The 19,640-nt window shown below is 39.4% G+C and overlaps 1 protein-coding gene across 1 annotated transcript in view; it reads right to left on the bottom strand.

The window, feature by feature from the left end:
* Window positions 1–19,640, bottom strand: part of CD99L2 (CD99 molecule like 2) — a 99,601-nt gene that overhangs the window by 28,253 nt on the left and 51,708 nt on the right. Inside the window, exons 3-5 of the mRNA XM_087427537.1 lie at window positions 2,802–2,870; window positions 2,591–2,674; window positions 551–616 (exon numbers count right to left, since the gene is read on the bottom strand). Coding sequence (XP_087283663.1) covers window positions 551–616; window positions 2,591–2,674; window positions 2,802–2,870 — 219 coding nt within the window. The remainder of the gene's footprint in view (window positions 1–550; window positions 617–2,590; window positions 2,675–2,801; window positions 2,871–19,640) is intronic.

Genomic DNA, 19,640 nt, shown 5'->3' with positions numbered 1-19,640 from the left:
TCCTGGTTTTGACAATGTACTATGGTTATGTAAGGTGATTATCATTAGGGGAAGCTGGGTGAAGGGTACACAAGAATTCTCCTAAACATTTTTACAACTTCTTGTGAGTTTTAAACTATTTCAAAATATATTTTAAAAGATGCCTGTCTTGATATGGGTCTCTTTGTCACGAGTTTTGCTCCTCCCATCCCAAGGGTGACAGGACCCCCAGGTTAGGGAGGCTGTTCCCAGTGAGTCCCCTGACCCTCAGTTACTGTAAGTGGTACTGCCTCGAAAACCAGCTTCTGCTAGGATGGAGACATTAACCCAGGCAGCACCCTGGCTTAAAGAACGTCAGGGGAAATGTGTGGCTTTTCCAAATTGGCTTATAAATCTCCCCGTCTTGAGCTGCACAGCCCACATCATTCCAAGTGAACCCCAAGTTGCAAGCAGGATGTCTGGGAACTATCTCATTTCCCAGAGGCTGAGCAAGAATGGCTCGATCAATCTGGTTACTGTGTGACCACGTTCTTAGTGAGAATAAGGTGTTTGGACAAATCAATGCTCCTACCTTTGCCCTTGTCAGGTTTGTATCCACCACCCCCTAAGACGTCTTCAAGATCCTTGTCTGAAAAACCTGGAGAAAAGAACATTTCAGTGTCAAAAAACAGTTTTCAGCGACAAGAAACTTGTGTTAATTAATGTTGTCCAATATCCCCAGAAAATGATTGCCACTTAAGAACGTCCTCAATGAATGCAGTAGGCAAAATTGTAAAAGGACCCCTAGGCTTCTCCCCCACTAGTGTCCACGCCTTGTATATCCCATCACTTTGAGTGTGAGCAGGACCATGAATAGGATGGCTATGATCCTGTGATTAGGTTATATTACATGCCAAAATTGAAGGGATTTTGCAGATGTAATTAAGGTACCAAATCAGTTTGACTTTGCATTAATCAAAAGGGAGATTATCCTGGGTGAGCCAAACTTAATCAGGTGAGCCCTTTAAAACAGGGGTGAAGAATTCCTGAGCTCAGACACTAGAAGCAACAGAGTTAGTCTTCCTCTCCCCCATCTCCCCCACTGCCTCTCCCCTGCCGGTCTTGAAGAAGCAAGCAGCCATTAGTTCTACAACTGCAAGGAGATGTCGTCTGCCAACAACCACATGAACTTGGAAGAGAACCCAGCCTCAGATGAGACCCCAGATCTGGTGGACACCTTGACTGCAGCTGTGGAGGCCCTGAACAGAAACTCAGCCTAGGTGTTCCTGAACTCCTCACCAAAGAGAACTGTAAACTGTAAATGCGTATTGTCTTAAGTCACTAGGTTTGTGATAACTTTTTATACAGCAATAGAAAACGAATAAAAGGAAACAGAAAAGTTAATTTTATTATAGCTCAACCATTGAGTACACATCTTTTACTATCCTGTGTGACGAAAGGAGAAGTATGCCTAAAGCATTTCTGTTGTACTCCAAAGTGCTATAGTTGACTTAACAAAGCACTTGGGTGACTGTTTCAGTTCTAAGTTGTATTAGCTGCTTTGTGTCATAGAAGACCACCTTTACTAGAAGGAATGAATGATGGTCAAACTACGATTATGGTGGCTTGAACATTTGGCAGATGTTTTCTTGAAAATGAATGAAATGAGGCTGTCACTTCAAGGAAAACTATTGGCACTATTTGTTGCCAATGATAAGATTTCAAACAAAAATTAGAATTTTGAAAAATCTATATCCACTACTATAAGCTTAACAGCTTGCCAATACTTACAGACTTTTTCTAGTGAGATCGGTGGTGATATTAACAAATGTGATTTTGGGGTATTGCATAATGATATGTGGCATTATTTGGAAGTTCAAAAGACCTCAGGACACCAATATTTTCTAAATGACCAATGCACAATGTACAAAACCATGAATGGGTAAAAGTTCATTGAAAATATAAGAGAGCCCTGTGGAGTTTAATGGAATCAAGTATAGAAAGCTCATTGATATGGTTTCACATTACACACTGCACTTAAGAAAGAAACAACCACTGGTCAAATTTGGGTGTCTTATCAGAGAAGAATGTCTACAAAGATCTGAAAAATCTATTAAAATATTCTTCCCTTTTTTAACCACATATTTATCAGGCCAGATTTTCTTCATAGACTTCAACCACAATAACTGAATCCAGAAGCAGATATCACTCTAGCCCTTCTGCTAAGATAGACATTATAGAAATTTGAAAAAACGTACAATGATGCCACTTTTCTCACTAAATTTTGTTTTGTCTTGCCAAACAGTAATTTTTCATAAAAATATGCTATTTATGTTAATGTGTATGGGTTTATTATTGTTCTTTTTAAATATTTTTTTCAGTTTTACGTTCAAAGATGATGAATATTGATAGATATGACCCACATAAAAAAAGGCCCTTGAGATCCTCAATAATTTTGGGAGTCCTGAGACCAGAAAGTTTGAGAACCACTGTTTTAGGGTTCTCCTGTGCCTTGAAGTGCCCCCAGCTCTGCCAGGACAGAGTGGCTCTGTGGGCTGTTGTAGTTAAACAAGCTACAACCTGACCAGGGAGCTACACTGCTGGTCAGTGCTTTCAACCAGCCATCACCTACCTCCTCCTCCCGCACTTGGTTTCCTGCGGCCATCATCTCGATCATTTCGATCATCCACAGCATCAGCCAAGTCAAAATCATTTTCTTCAGGGGGCCCCAAAACATAATAAAGAAAGTCAATTAGTTAAACTAGGTAGCTCATCTGGACATTACCCCAGAGGGAGCTCCACGGGGTCCTTCCTTACGGCCCTCATCAGAGCGGCTGTGTTACCTGCAGGCTTTGCCGGAGCTCTGGTTGTTCCTGGTCTCTTGGTTGTGGTGGTGATATGGTCCCATCTCTCTAAAACGGGAAGGGGGGACAGCAAGGGGAGCACATTTAGTAACAAAATACAGCAGCCACTTCATGGCTCAGGGAAGTCACATCACGAGCAGAGTACCCTTGTCTTGGTCCTTCAGGCCTCTCTAAGGCCTCTGAGAATCACTTAGAGAAGGAAGAAAAAGATATGTAGAAGGTTTAAATGAAATGAATTCTGCTCACTTTCCTTCAGAAGATGAGTGGTGAGGTGGACATGGGCCCACAGGTGAGCCGGGGATTAATGGAGCTGGGGCTTGTGCCCAGATCTGCTGGAGATGACCACATGGTACAGGGAGTCCCAGAGCTTGAGCATGACTCTTGAGAGCTCCAAGCCTTGGTTTCCACCACTATCAACCTGGTACCATAACCACAGATAATACTGCCCAGGGATGGACCTAGGTTATGTTCCCAGTAGAGTATGGGAGTGTCTTATAAACTGAAAGTGGTTAGAACACCCACAAATATTTAAATGTCGTTACTACTGTAAGTATTAAGTCTACGGGCTCAACCAGATTCCTTTAAAATTATGGACTTCTTTCACATTAATTACATGACATGCCATGCATGAGTTTTCCCATAGTTTCTTTTCTTAAACATCAAGACTATGCTATAACTTTTCCTACTACTAGAAGTAGTACAGGGAAAGGAAATTTAAGTAATAGGAAAAGCAGAGATAAATAGGTTTACCTTTATATACAGCAATCACTCAATAATTATTGGCTACTAAAAGAAAACAGCAAAAATAAATATTGGTTGAAAGTCAAAGGATGGATAAAGGTATACTATGAAAATTGCAACCATAAGAAAGCTGGAGTAGCGATACTACTATCAGATAAAATAGACTTTAAGACAAAAATTGTTACAAGAGTCAAAGAGTGACATTTTATAATGATGAAAGGATAAACCCAGCAGGAAGATACATGAAGCAAAACATTACAAAACTGAAGGAAGGAAGAAATAGACAATTAAATGTTAATAGTTGGCGATTTCAATACCATCCTTTAAATCACAGAAAAGTTAGATAGAATATCAAAAAGGAAATATAATACTTGAACAACACTATAAACCAACTACACCTGCCAGACATCTATAGAACACACCACTCCATAAAAGAAAACACATTCTATTTAAGTGCACATGGAACATTCTCCAGGACAGATCACATGCTAGGCTACAGAACAAATCTCAATGTATTTAAAAAGACTGAAATCAGACAAATTGTGTTCTCCAACCACAATGGAATGAAAATAGAAATCATTAACAGAAGGGCATTTTGAAAATTCATAATTATATGGAAATTAAACAAAGTCCTAATAACAGTGATTCAAAGAAGAAATCAAAAGGGAAATTATAAAATACTTTAAGATGAATGAAAAGACAACATACCAAAACTTCTGTGTTGCTGTGAAAGCAGTGCTCAGGGGACATTTCTAGCTGTAAACATCTACATTAAAAAACAAGAAGAAGGATCTCAAATCAATAGCCTAACCTTTCACATTAAGAAAAGAGAAAAAGAAAAGGAAACTAAACCTAAATTAAGCAGAAGGAAGAAAAGATTATAGCAGAAATAAATGAAACGGAGAATATAAAAATAATAGAGAAAAATTAAAAAAGAACAAAAAGTTGATTCTTTCAACAAAATTTCAAACTGACAGCAGAGTGACCAAGACAAGAAGAAAGAAGACTCAAATTACTAAACTCAAGAATGAAACAGAGGACATTACCACCAACCTTACAGAAATAAAAAGGATTATTAAGGGATACTATAAACAATTATATTACAATAAATAACCTAGATGAAACGGACAAATTCTTATTAACACACGAACTACCAAAACTGATTCAAGAAGAAACAGAAAATCTGACTCAACCTATAACAAGTAAAGAAATGGAGTTAGTAATTTAAAAATGTCCCATAAAAAAAAAATCCCAGAACCAGAAGGCTTCATTGGTGATTTCTACCAAATGTGTACAGAAAAATCAAGACCAATTCGTTTTAAATTCTAACAAAAAATAGAAGAGGAGGGAACACTTCCTAACTCATTCTATGAAGCCAGTAGTATGCTAATACCAAAGCCAGACTAATCCACCACAAGATAAATAAAGACCTATAACCCTTCTGAATATAGATGCAAAATCCTCAACAAAATACTAGCGAACAAAATCCAGCAGCACATGAGGATTATACACGATGAGCAACTGGGATTTATTCCAGGAATGCAAGGGTAGTGCAACATAAAAATCAATCACTGTATATCCAACATTAATAGAACAAAGAGAAATAAAACACATGATCATATGAATAGATACAGAAAAAGCTTTTGACAAAAGCCAACACCATTTCACCAAAAAAACACTCAATTTTTTAAATCTAGGAATAGAAAGGAATTTCTTTAACCTGATAAAGGGCATCTATGAAAAGGCCACAGTAAACATCGTACTTACAGATGAAAGACAAAGCTTTTCTCCTAAGATCAGCAACAAGACAAGGATGTCTGCTCTCACCACTTCTATTTAATATTGTACTGAAATTCCTAGCCAGGGCAATTAGGCAAGAAAAAGAAAAAAAAATCATCTAGATTGGGAAGAAAGAAGTAAGACTATCTCTAGTCAAAGATGACATGATCTTATATAGAGAAAACCCTAAAGAATCTAGACCTACTGCCCCCCAAAACTGAGATAATAAATAAATTCAGCAAAGTTGCAAGATATGAGATCAACATACAAAAATCAGTTCTATTTCTACATATTAAATGATCAATCTGAAAAGGAAAATAAGAAAATTCCATTACAATAGCATCAAAAAAACAAAATTCTTAGGAATAAATTTAACCAATGATGTGTAAAGACTTCTACACTGAAAGCTATAAAATGATGTTGAAAGAAATTAAAAGAGACCTAAATAAATGGAACATTCCATGTTCACAGATTAGAAGACTCAAAATATTGTTAAGATGGCAGTATTCCCCAAGTTAATCTACAGATTCTATGCAATCCCTGCCAAAATTCCAACTGTTTTTTTTGGCAGAAATGGATAAACTGATCCTAAAATTCATATGGAATTGCATGGGACCCTAAATAGCCAAAATAATCTTGAAAAAGAAGAACAAAATTAGAGGAGTCACACTTCCCAATTTCAACAATCACTACAAACCTACAGTAATCAAAATAGTGTGACAGTGGCATAAGGATACACATACAGATCAACGTTATAGAATTGAGAGTCCAGAAAAACACTCATATTTATGGTCAACTGATTTTCAACAGGGTGTCAAGACCATTCAATAGGGGAAAGGGGGAGAGAAGTCAAGATGGCAGCATAAGCACACTCTGAACTCACCTCCTCCCGTGGACACAGCCAATTTAAAAACTACTCATGGAAAAATTACCCCTGAGAGAGAACTGAAAACTGGATAAGAGGAACTCCTGCAACAAAGGACAATCCTAATTGAGGTGGAAGAGACAGAAACTCCCTTCTGGAGAGGAAAAACGCCGCATTCACAAGCCGCCAGCTTCACAGTCGGCCTGGGAGCAGCCCAAAGTTCCGCAGCCCTCCCTGGAGGAGCAGGGCCCTGAGCCAGGAGCACTCCCACCATAGGCATTTTGTGGACCCAGCACAATTGAGACGAATGGCATAATATCTGACTTGGCCTGCTACTAAAACATTGCGGAGTACTCCCAGAAAAGCTGGTTCACAAAGAAATTAAAACCGGCTCTTAAAGGGCCCATGCACAAATTCACCCGTTTCAGAAAACAACCTAAAATCACCAGAAAGAAAGGTGCACAGTGCTTTGGTGAAAAGAGACTCACCTCATAGGTTCTGAGTGCATAACAGTGAGAAGTGAGAGCTCTCCAGGGACTGGGACATTGGCGGCAGCCATGGTTGTGGCCTGGTGTGGGCCTGCTGACACAGACACCATTGGAGTTCTCCCTGGGGCCTACCAGCCCAGGGTCTGCCCCACCCACTAGAGCATTGATTTAATCCAGCTCAGCCAGAGCAGGCAGCCCACCCTAGGGACTGGCCCAACCCAACAACAAGCCCTGAGGCAACTTGAGGGCCTGCACAGGTTGGTGACTGGATTCTCCGCAGCCTAGCGACCGTGCCCACTGCAGTGGGGTAGGGCGTGCACAAGGAGCCGGTAGAGAGTGTGGGGCGGTGGTGGAATGTGTGGGGCTCCCGCCATAGAGAGACTGGGTCCACTTCAGGAGGTCGGGGCACGCAACGGGGCAGGACTGTGTTGACTGTGTGTGTGGACCTGTGGGCTGCGGGGCTTGTCAGCTGCAGAAGACTTGTGCTTCTCAAAGACCCACATAGGGGGTTTGCCCCACCTTCCAAAGCCTGAGACAATTGGGTGCTCCTGTCCCTGAGGACAGCCTCACGCAGCTGCAATCCTCAGAGAGCTGACAAGAGACCTAAAGGCTGGAGGCTTATAGCAATTGTAAGCCCCTGAGCCTAAGAACCTGCCACGCTGGGGGCCTACTCACTTAAAAGAAATACTGCAACACAAATGTGCTATTAGAGCTTGCAGCCAACTGTGCTGGGGCTCCCCACACCTGATAAAGAGACTGAAGGGCCCACCACAACTACAAGCAGCTGAGCATTACAACAGCTGGCCAGGAGCATAACTCAGCCTCCCTTGGCACCTACAGGGAGAGCAAACACGCCACAACAGAAGGACACACGTAGCCCACATAGGGTCCCCGCTGCAAAATTGAGAACTGAGGGAAGCACACTGCAGGCCTCCTAAAGCATCACTTATATAAGGTCACCTACGCAAGAGCAGGAGACATAGCTGACCTACCTAGTACGTGGACACAAGCACAGGGAAAGACGCAAAATGAGGAGACAAAGGAATACAATACAAGTAAGGGAACAGGACAAAACCCCAGAAAAGGAACTAAGTGAAACAGAAATGAGCAACCTACCCAACAGAGAGTTCAAACAAAGTGTGTTAAGGATGCTCACTGATCTGGGGGAGAAGAATAGATGACCTCAGTGAGAATGTCAAGAAACAAATGGAAGATATAAAAAAGAAGCAATCAGAAAGGAAGAATACAATACTGGAAATGAAAAATTCACTAGAGAGACTCAAAAGCAGAGTAGAGGATACAGAAGAACGGATCTGTGAGCTGGACGAAAAACTAGAAGAAATCACCGAAGCTGAACGGGTAAAAGAAAAAAGAATTAAAAAGAGTGAGGACAGTCTAAGGGACCTCTGGGACAACATCAAGCACACTAACATCCATGTTATAGGTGTCCTGGAAGGAGAAGAGCGAGACAAAGGGGCAGAGAATCTATTTCAAGAAATAATAGATGAAAACTTCCCTAACCTAAGAAAGGAAACAGATATCCAGGTACAGGAAGCACAGAGAGTGCCAAACAGCATAAACCCAAAGAGGCCCACACCAAAACACATCATAATCAAAATGTCCAGAATTAAAGATAAAGAGAGAATCATAAAAGCCACAAGAGAAAGACAAGTTACATACAAAGGAAACCCCATAAGGCTATCAGCTGACTTCTCAGCAGAAACCTTACAGGCTAGAAGAGAATGGCACGATATATTTAAAGTGCTAAAAGGAAAAAAACTTACAGCCAAGAATACTCTACCCGGCAAGGTTATCATTCAAAATGGAAGGAGAGATAAAAAGTTTCCCAGACAAGCAAAAACTAAAGGAGTTTGTCACCAAGAAACCAGTACTACAAGAAATGTTAAAGGGACTGATTTGAGGAGAAAAGAGAAGACCACAAATAGGAAAAATTATCTATTTCCATGATAATAGGGTAATGGAAACAAATGCACAAAAAAAGAGGTTAGACATGATATCAGAAACATAAAATGAGGGAGGAGGGGAGTTAAAGAGTACAGCTTTCAGACAGAGGTCAAACTAAAGAGACCATCAACTCTGTACAGAAGAAGAAAGGAACAGAGAAGGACTACTAAGACACTGAGAAAAAAAAGTTAAAAAAAATGGCAGTAAGACATATTTATCAACAGCTACTTTAAACGTCTATGGACTAAATGCTCCAATTTAAGGGCATGGGGTGGCTGACTGGATAAAAAAACAAGACCCATATATATGCTGCATACAAGAGACACACTTCAGGCCTCAAGACACTCACAAACTGAAAGTGAATGGATGGAAAAAGATACTCCACACAAATGGCAATGAAAAGAAAGCTGGAGTAGCAGTACTCATATCAGACAAAATAGACTTTAAAACAACAACTGTAAAAAGAGACAAAGAAGGGCATTACATACTGATCAAGGGAACAATCCAACAAGAGGATATAACACTTGTAAATATCTACGCACCCAACGTAGGAGCACCTCAATATATAAAGCAATTATTAACAGAGATAAAAAGAGAAACAGACAGTAACATAATAATAGTAGGGGACTTTAACACTCCACTTCCACCCATGGATAGATCATCCAAACAGAAGATAAATAAGGAAACATTGGCCTTAAATGACACACTAGAACAGACGGACCTAGTAGATATATACAGAACATTCCATCCATAAACCGAAGAATACACGTTCTTTTCAAATGCACATGGAACATTCTCCAGGATTGATCACATATTAGGCCACAGAACAAGTCCACATAAATTTAAGAAGACTGAAATAATACCAAGCATCTTTTCTGACCACAACGGTATGAAACTAGAAATCAACTATAGGAAGAAAATCAGAAAAGCCACAAATATACAGAGATTAAACAAAATGCTACTGAACAACAGTTAGGTCAACGAGGAAATCAAAGGAGAAATCAAAAAATACCTGGAGACAAATGAAAATGAAAATACGACATGCCAGAAGTTATGGGATACAGCAAAAATGGTTCTAAGAGGGAAGTTTATAGCAATACAGGCCTATCTCAACAAACAAGAAAAATCTCAAATAAAGAATCTAACAATGCACCTAAAGGAACTGGAAAAAGAAGAACAAAGCCCCAAATCAGTAGAAGAAGGGAAATAATAAAAATCAGAGCAGAAATAAATGAAATAGAGACTAAAAAAACAATAAAAAGATTTAATAAAACCAAGAGCTGGTTCTTTGAAAAGATAAACAAAATTCACAAACCTTTAGCTAGACTCACCAAGAAAAAAAGAGAGAAGGCTCAAATAAGTAAAATCAGAAATGAAAGAGGAGAAATTACAACAGACACCTCAGAAATACAAAAGATTATAAGAGAATACTATGAAAAGCTATATGGCAACCAATTCGACAATCCGGAAGAAATGGATAAATTCTTAGAATCATACAACCTTCCAAAACCGGATCAAGAAGAAGTAGAGAATTTCAATAGACCAATCACCAGTAAGGAGATCGAAACAGTAATCAAAAACCTCTCCCAAATTAAAAGTCCAGGACCAGATGGTTTCCCTGGTGAATTCTACCAAACATTCAAAGAAGACTTAATACCTATCCTTCTCAAACTCTTCCAAAAAATTGAGGAGGGGGGAAGCTCCCTAACTCATTCTACGAAGACGACATTACCCTGATACCAAAACCAGAAAAGGACAACACAAAAAAAGAAAATTGCAAGCCAATGTCAGTGATGAACATCGATGCAAAAATCCTCAACAAAATGCTAGCAAATCGCATACACCAATATGTTAAAAAGATCATACACCATGATCAAGTCGGATTTATTCCAGATATGCAGGGATGGTTCAACATTCGCAAATCAATCAACGTGATACACCACATTAATAAAATGAAGAATAAAAATCACATGATCATCTCAATAGATGCAGAGAAAGCATTTGACAAGATACAGCATCCATTTATGATAAAAAAAGTCTGAATAAAATGGGTATAGAAGGAAAGTAGCTCAACATAATAAAGGCCATATATGACAAACCCACAGCTAATATCATCCTCAATGGTGAAAAACTGAAAGCTATCCCTCTAAGAACAGGAACCAGACAACGATGCCTACTCTCACCACTCTTATTTAACATAGTACTGGAAGTCCTAGCCACAGCAATCAGGCAAGAGAAAGAAATAAAAGGGATCCAAACAGGAAAGGAAGAAGTGCAAATGTCACTATTCGCAGATGACATGATTTTATATAGAGAAAACCCTAAAGAATCCACCAAAAAACTTTTAGAAGTAATAAACGAATATGGTAAAGTTGCAGGATACAAAATCAACATAAAAAATCAGTTGCATTTCTATATACTAACAACGAAGTAGCAGAAATAGAAATTAAGAATACCATCTCATTTACAATTGCAACAAAAAGAATAAAATACCTAGGAATAAGCTTAACCAAAGAGGTGAAAGATCTGTACACCAAAAGGTATAAAACATTGCTGAAAGAAACTGAAGAAGACACAAAGAAATGGAAAGATATTCTGTGCTCTTGTATTGGAAGAATTAACGTAGTTAAGATGTCCATACTTCCTAAAGCAATCTATAGATTCAATGCAATCCCTATCAAAGTTCCAACAACATTTTTCACAGAAATAGAACAAAGAATCCTAAAATTCATATGGAACAACAAAAGACCCCGAATAGGTAAAGGAATCCTGAGAAAAAAGAACAAAGCTGGAGGTACCACACTCCCTGATTTCAAGATATACTACAAAGCTATAGTAACCAAAACAGCATGGTACTGGCACAAAAACAGACACACAGATCAATGGAATGGAATCGAAAGCCCAAAAATAAACCCACATATCTATGGACAGCTAATCTTCAATGAAGGAGCCAAGAACATACAATGGAGAAAAGAAAGTCTCTTCAACAAATGGTGTTGGGAAAACTGGACAGCCACATGCAAAAAAATGAAAATAGACCATTACCTTACACCCACAAAAATTAACTCCAAATGGATTAAAGACTTGAATGTAAGACCTGAAACTATGCAACTTCTAGAAGAAAACACAAGCAGCACACTCTTCGACATTGGTCTCAGCAACATATTTTCAAGCACCACGTCTGACCGGGCAAGAGCAACAATAGAAAAAATAAACAAATGGGACTACATCAAACTAAAAAGCTTCTGCACAGCAAAGGAAGCCATCAACAAAATGAAAAGACAACCTAACAATTGGGACAAGATATTTGCAAACCATACATCTGATAAGGGCTTAATCTCCAAACTATATAAAGAACTCAGGCATCTCAACAACAAAAAAATTAACAACCCAATTAAAAATGGGCAAAAGACCTGAACAGACATTTCTCCAAAGAAGATATACAGATGGCCAACAGGCACATGAAAGGATGTTCAACATCATTAACTATCAGGGAAATGCAAATCAAAACTACAATGAGATATCACCTCATGCCCGTCAGAATGGCTATAATTAACAGACAGGAAACAACAAGTGTTGGAGAGGATGTGGAGAGAAGGGAACTCTCATACACTGCTGGTGGGAGTGCAGACTGGTGCAGCCACTATGGAAAACAGTATGGAGATTCCTCAAAAAATTAAGGATAGAACTACCATATGATCCAGCTACTCCACTGCTGGGTATTTATCCAAAGATCTTGAAAACACCAATGCGTAAAGATACATGCACCCCTGTGTTCACTGCAGTGTTATTCACAATAGCCAAGACTTCGAAGCAACCTAAGTGCCCATCAAGGGACGAATGGAAAAAGAAGATATGGTATATATACACAATGGAATACTACTCAGCCATAAGAAATGATGAAATCCAGCCATTTGTGACAACATGGATGGACATTGAGGGTATTATGCGAAGTGAAATAAGTCAGAGGGAGAAGGTCAAATACCATATGATCTCACTCATTAAGTAGTAGATAATAACAACAACGAAAAAACAGATAGAGACAGAGATTGGATTGACGGTTACCAGAGGGGAATGGGGGAGGGAGGAGGGCAAAAGGGATAATTAGGCACATGTGTGTGATGATGGGTTGTAATTAGTATTTGGGTAGTCAACATGATGTAATCTATGCAAAAATAGAAGTATAATGATGTACACCTAAAATTTATGCAATGTTATAAACCAATGTTACTGCAATAAACCAAAAATTTTAAAAAAATCTCTAGTAAGAGACAAACATCAATCAGAATGGTTTTTTCCCCCTCCAAAATTCCTTAATTTTTCTCTCAAGATAACAGTAATTAATAATCAGCTATGACATGCATGGGTTTCTCAGCTCTCCCATGATGAGATTTCTCTCCACGACTATTGAACAGTTTTAAAGGTTCAGGAAGAGATACACAATTCCCAATTCCCCTCCTCCCATGGTCCCCCAGTGACTTAGGAGGAGCAGACAAAAAGAGCTTTGTCCACTATCCAGGACCGTGAATATGACTTAGGCATGATAGCCAGGATGTCAAATGATAACTTTTCTCTCTGCTTTGAGGGACTGAGAACCAGATTTCCTGTATTCTATGACAAAGACATTTCCTAGTAGCAAGCTGGCAACGGATTTCATGACCAGATGTAAACAATAAAGACTGAGACCATTCTGGAATACAAAAAAAAAAATAGGGGAAAAGATTGTCTTTTTAACAAATGTTGCTGGGACAAGTGGATATCCACAAGCAGAAAAAAAGAAGGTGGACTCCTACTTCACAGTATATACAAAAATTACCCCAAAATGGATCAAAGACCTAACTGTAAGAACTAAAACCATAAAACTCTTAGAAGCAAACACAGGGGTAAATCTTCATTTGACAACAGATTTTTAGAGATGACACCAACAGCATGAGCAACAAAAGAAAAAAGATAAATTAGACCTCATCAAAATTAAAAACCTCTGTGCATCTAAGTACATTTTCAAGAAATTGAAAAGACAACCTACAAAATGGGAGAAAATATTTGTAAATTATATATCTGATAAAGATCTAGCATCTAGAATGTATAAAGACACCATCAGTTATCAGGAAAATGCAAATGAAAACCACACTGAGGTTCTACTTCACACCTACTAGGATGGCTATAATAATAATAAAAGGAAAACAGATTAAACACATAAACATAAAACTGGAACCATAAAAGTCATAGAAGAAAACACAGGAAAAAATGTTTGACATTAGACTTGGCAATTATTTCTTGGATATGATACCAAAAGTACAGGCAACAAAAGCCAAAATAGACAAGTGGGACTACATCCAACTAAAAAGCTTCTACACAGCTAAGGAAACAATCAACAAAATAAAAAGGCAACTTACAAAATGGGAGAAGATATTTGCAAATCGTATATCTGATAAGGGGTTAATATCCAAAATACGTAAGGAAATACTACAACCTAACAGCAAAACAAAACAAACAATCTGATTAAAATTGGGCAAAGGACTTAGACATTTCTCCAAAAGAGATATACATATGGCAAGCAGGTATATGAAAAGATGTTCAACATCACTAACGATCAGGGAAATGCAAATTAAAACCACAATGAGATATCACCTCACACCTGTTAGGATGACTATTATCAAACAACACAAGATAACATGTTGGCAAGGATGAGGAGAAAAGGGAACCCTCTTACACTGTTAGTGGGGATGTAAAATGGTGCAGCCACTATGGAAAATGGTACGAAGGTTCCTCAAAAAATTAAAAATAGAACTACCATTTGATCTAGCAATCCCACGTCTGGGTATATATCCAAAAGAAATGAAATCATGATTTCAAAGAAATATCTGTACTCTCATATTCGCTGCAGCATTATTCTCAACAGCCACGATATGAAAACAACCCAAGCCTCCACTGATGAATGAATGGATAACGAAAATGTGATATTTACATAAAATGGAATATTATTCAGCCTTAAAAAAGAAGGAAATCCTGCCATTTGGGACAACATGGCTGGTCCTGGAGGACATTATGCTAAGTGAAATAAGCCAGACACAGAAGGACAAATACTGCATGAGCCTACTTTTATGAAGAATCTAAAACAGTCAAATTATAGAATCAGAAAATAGAATGGTGGTTACCCGGGGCTGGGGTGGGGAGGGAAATGGGTGAGATATTAGTCAAAGGGTACAAAGCTTCAGGGAAAAAAAAGAAAATAAGTTGGCTAGGAGGTGGAGAAATTGGAACCCTCAGACATTGCCGGTGGAAATGTAAAATGGTTCTGCCACTGTCAAAAACAGTTTGGTGGTTCCTCAAAAACTTAAACATAGAATGACCATATGACCTTGCAATTCCACTCCCAGGTATACACCCAAAACAATTAAAAACAGGTATTCAAACAAGAACACGTACAGGCATGTTCACAGCAGCACTATTCACAATAGCCAAAAGGTGGAGACACTCAAACGTCCATCAACTAACGAGTGGATAAACACATTGTGGTCTATCCATACAATGGAATATTACTCAGGCATAAAAAGGAATGAAGGACTGATACATGCTACAAAGTGGATGTACCTCCAACGAAACACTACACTACGTGAAAAAAGCCAGAGACAAAAGGTCACATATTACGGAACACTATTTATATGAAATATCTGTAATAAATAAATCAATTGATATAGAGAATAGATTGGCAATTGTCCCGGGGCTAGGGAAGGAGAAATGAGGAGAAACTCCCTAATGGGTAGTGATGGAAATGTTTTGGAACCGGATAGAGGTGGTGGTTGCACAACATTGTGAATGTCTTAAAATGCTACTGAATTGTTCACTTAAAATGGCTAATTTTATAATTTTATGTTATGTGAATTTTACTTCAATAAATTATTATATTTTTTACAAAGAGGGAAGCATGGGAAAGGAGACCGTCGCCACAACTGCATATGCATTCCACCACAATTCAGTTTTAGCAAAAAGTGTCTCCGTAAATTGAGAATATGCCAAGTCTTTCCTGTAAAACGATCACGTTTAGTTACCCTTTGGGAAGGCTTTGGGCACACTAATGCATACCTCGATGTGAAGACCACCCCAGTGGATGGGTATTTATGGTAAGAGAACCACATGTAATAACCTGCTGTTATTATACATCTTTTTAAATCTAGCTCATCATCAGTTTAGAGATGATTTTATATCTATATTTTCCATTTGACTTTGCACCTGTAAAATGAAGAAGTACAGCTAACCCGTTAAAATGAGGCTCTTGGGCCGGCCCCGTGGCTTAGCGGTTAAGTGCGTGCGCTTCGCTGCCGGCGGCCCGGGTTCGGATCCCGGGTGCGCACTGAGGCACCACTCCTCCAGCCATGCTGAGGCCGCGTCCCACATACAGCAACTGGAAGGATGTGCAGCTATGACAGACAACTATGTACTGGGGCTTTGGGGGAAAAATAAATAAATAAAATCTTTAAAATGAGGCTCTTTAGGTATATCTATATTATGGTGATATGTATAAGTAGGAAAGAGAAATTACATTACTGAAGCCATTATTTGAGCAACTTTCAGAAAAGCACTTGCCACTTATGTAATATTAGCTTAAAATCCACATGACTCAAACAGCTCTTGTGTAAAAATACTTGTTTTTCCAGCTTAAAAAAAAAAATCAACTGACCACAGAAGTAAGGGTTTATTTTCGGAGTCTCAATTCTGTTCGACTGATCTACACATCTGTCCTTATGCCAGTACCACATAGTCTCGATCACTGTAGCTTTATGAGGTTCTGCCCTATTATGAGCAGTCTCCAGAGAAGTCTGGTTTCTCCGAGGATCTGCAGGTGCCATTTCAAGAGAGGGCGTTCCTTATGCGCATGTGGAACCAGTTGCTCTGTCAGAGCCTGAGCCTGCAGTCACGTAGAACATAAGCTTGAATTTGTGCACTTTTAAAGATACTAACTACAGATTTTCTTGTCGTGAGCCTTTAAATGGGATTTATTATCAGCCATAATTGAGATGAGGAAAGTCTAGCTACTTATCAAGGTATTACAATAGTAGGTCAACTTCATCAAAGCAGTGAGCTCCTAAAAGAAAGAAAGCTATTTTGTAAAGCCTTTCTCAAAATGACAAACTTAGAAAGGATTCTTTGCTGCTCAGCCACTGCTGCCAGCAATGTGGCTCTCGTACCAGGACTGAATATGACATGTGCTACAACAAAACAGTAAACAAAACCAGTCAGGTTCCCCCAGGCATGGCTTAACCATGGTGCCCATGGCATTCCGAGGAAATGGGGACACTCATAAGAAGCTTTATTCAGCAAAAGCTGAAGGGTGTTCCCCTGTGAGATGATTATTACACACACAGAGAAAGAGGGATGCAGGGAGGGAGAGATGGGGGAGAGCAGGAGGGAGAGAGGAGGACGGGGAGGGAAAAAAGGATGGAGAGAGGGCAGATTGAGGGAAGGAGAAAATGAAGGAATGGGAGAGGAATGGAGAGGGGGAGGAGCAAAATTCTGAAAGCAACATGGATGAACCTTGAAAATATTACACTAAATGAAAGAAGCCAAAGTCCACGTACTACATGACTCTATTTATATGAAATGTCCAGAATACGGAAATCCACAGAGACAGAAAGGAGATCAGTGGTTGCCAGGGGCTGGGGGAGGGGAAGAATCAGGGCAGCAGGGAACGATATGTAAAGGGTACAGCGTTTCTTTCTGAGGTGATGGAATGTTCTAAAATTGACTCTGGTGATGGTTGCACAACCTTGTGAATATACTAAAAACCACTGAATTGTACACTTTAAATGGGTGAACTATATAGTATGTGAATTATATCTCAAAAAAGCTGTTTTTTTAAAATAATAATCCAGAAGTTTCCCCTTGCACTTTGAATAAATTGGCCACCGTGCCCTATAAGACCCTATATGATCCAGCTCCTGCCAACTTCTGTCTTTTCTCCAACATTCTGCACACTCTAGCCACAGAGGCCACCTTCCAGGCCCCAGAGCCAGCTCAGTTTTTTTCTGCCTCAGGGCTTTTACATCTGATCCCTTGGCCTTGGAGGCCCTTTCCCCGTTCCTTGCATGCCACCTTTCCTCAGAGAAGCCTTTACCACTTTATCTAAAGTAGCCACCCCTTACCACCTCCTTGGGCCCTCCCTGTCCCATCAGCCTGTGGTATTTGCTCCAGAGTACTCAGTAATATCTGAAATTATTGTACATACTGTCTGTGTCCTTCCAGAGAAAATAAGTTCATGAGGGCACTGACCTCATCCACATGGTATGCCCAGCACCTGGAATAGTGCCTGACAGCAAGCAGCACTCAAACATTGTTGAATGGATGCATGAAGGTCATTTAAAACACCCTGACCTAGGTGGTTCAGGGATTCTTCAAACAAGAAATGTACAACATACAAAGGAGAACAGTCTCCACCAGAAAAAAAATTGAGCCAAGGAGAGAGAGACAGGCCTATCTCTTTGAAACCTCAGTGGCATGAAACATAAGTTAAGATAGAAAAAAAGAATGGCAGAGTGATATGGTCTTGAAGGATGTCATTCAACCAAAGACATCACAGGCTGGCGGTCCTATGGGTTCCAGATACACTGGCTGATGGGTGTGGATGAGAAAGATCAGATGGGCAGGCACATGACTGAGAAAGGGATGTAAATATGAAAAAGTCCCCCATTAGGAAATTAACAAATTTACTAATTGGGGGTCTGTTTATACTTATGTTTGTTTTGTCTTTTGGTCATGTTTGTTTCTGGAGATGTTAAACGATTTCATTAAAACCATCATGGCTAATAAATTAAGTGAATATATTTTCCTGGGAATCTAAAAGGCCACCTGCATGTGTAGGACTGCGAGCACACTCAGGAAAGACCTGAGAATACCTGAAGCTCTCGCCTCACACCATACATAAAAATGAACTACTAAGAGATTTATAGTTTTAGGTGTATGATTCATTTTGAGTTTATTTTTGTATAAAGTGTGAGGCAGGGTTCCAACTTCATTTTTTTACGTGTAGCTACCCAGTTGTCCCAGCACCATATATTAAAGAGACTATTCTTTCTCCATTGAATGGTCTTGGCACCTTTGTCCAAGGTCAACTGGCCATAGATGTAAGGGTTTATTTCTAGACTCTCAATTCTATTCCACTGAGCTCCATATCTATCTTCATGCTAGTACCACACCATCTTGATTATTGCAGGTTTGTAGGAAGTTCCGAAATTGGGAAATGTGAGTCCTTTAACTTTTTCTTCTTTTTCAAGATTGTTTTGGCTATTCTAGGTCCCTTGAATTTCCATATGAATTTGAGGATCAGCTTGTCCATTTCTGCAAAACTTCCAGCTAGGATTTTTACAGGATTGTGCTGAGTCTGTTGATCAATTTAGGTAGGCCTGCATTCCGCATGTATGCTTGACTCTTACACCAGAGACTCAGCCACAGTCAGTCCTTCCAGTCACATCAGTCAAAGAACAATAATGGCCGATGCTTTCTGAGCACTCACTGTGTACCAAGTACTGCACTGAGTGCTTCACAAGGGCCATCTCATCTAATCCTTACAATACTCCTAGGAGGTAGGGCTTATTATTAACCTCATGCAACAGATGAGGAAACTGAGGTGCAGAGAAGCCTGGTGACTCACCCAAGGCAACAGGTTGTAAGTGGCAGAGGCAGGGTTCAGATGCAGGGAGTCTGGCTCCAGAGCCCCTGCCATTCTCAACCCAGAAATACAGAGATCCCACAAACCCATTAAAAAAAAAAAAGACAAGCAACCCAGCAGAAAAATGGGGAAAGGACATGAACAGACAATTCACCAAAGAGGAAAATGCCAATTGTCAATAAATATATGAAATGATGCTCCCTATTACTATAATCAGGGAAATGCCTAAGGAGTAACAAGATATTTTGTCCATCATATTGGTAAAATGTTTTTGATTGGTAAAATCTGTTGATGGCACGGGTCTTGGAAAAAAG

Source organism: Ceratotherium simum, chromosome X (assembly GCF_057802395.1).
Source record: "Ceratotherium simum simum isolate JZ-2026a chromosome X, ASM5780239v1, whole genome shotgun sequence".
Lineage (NCBI taxonomy): Eukaryota > Metazoa > Chordata > Mammalia > Perissodactyla > Rhinocerotidae > Ceratotherium > Ceratotherium simum.
The sequence above is the reverse complement of the archived record's forward strand: the minus strand, read 5'-3'. Positions and strand labels throughout refer to the sequence as shown.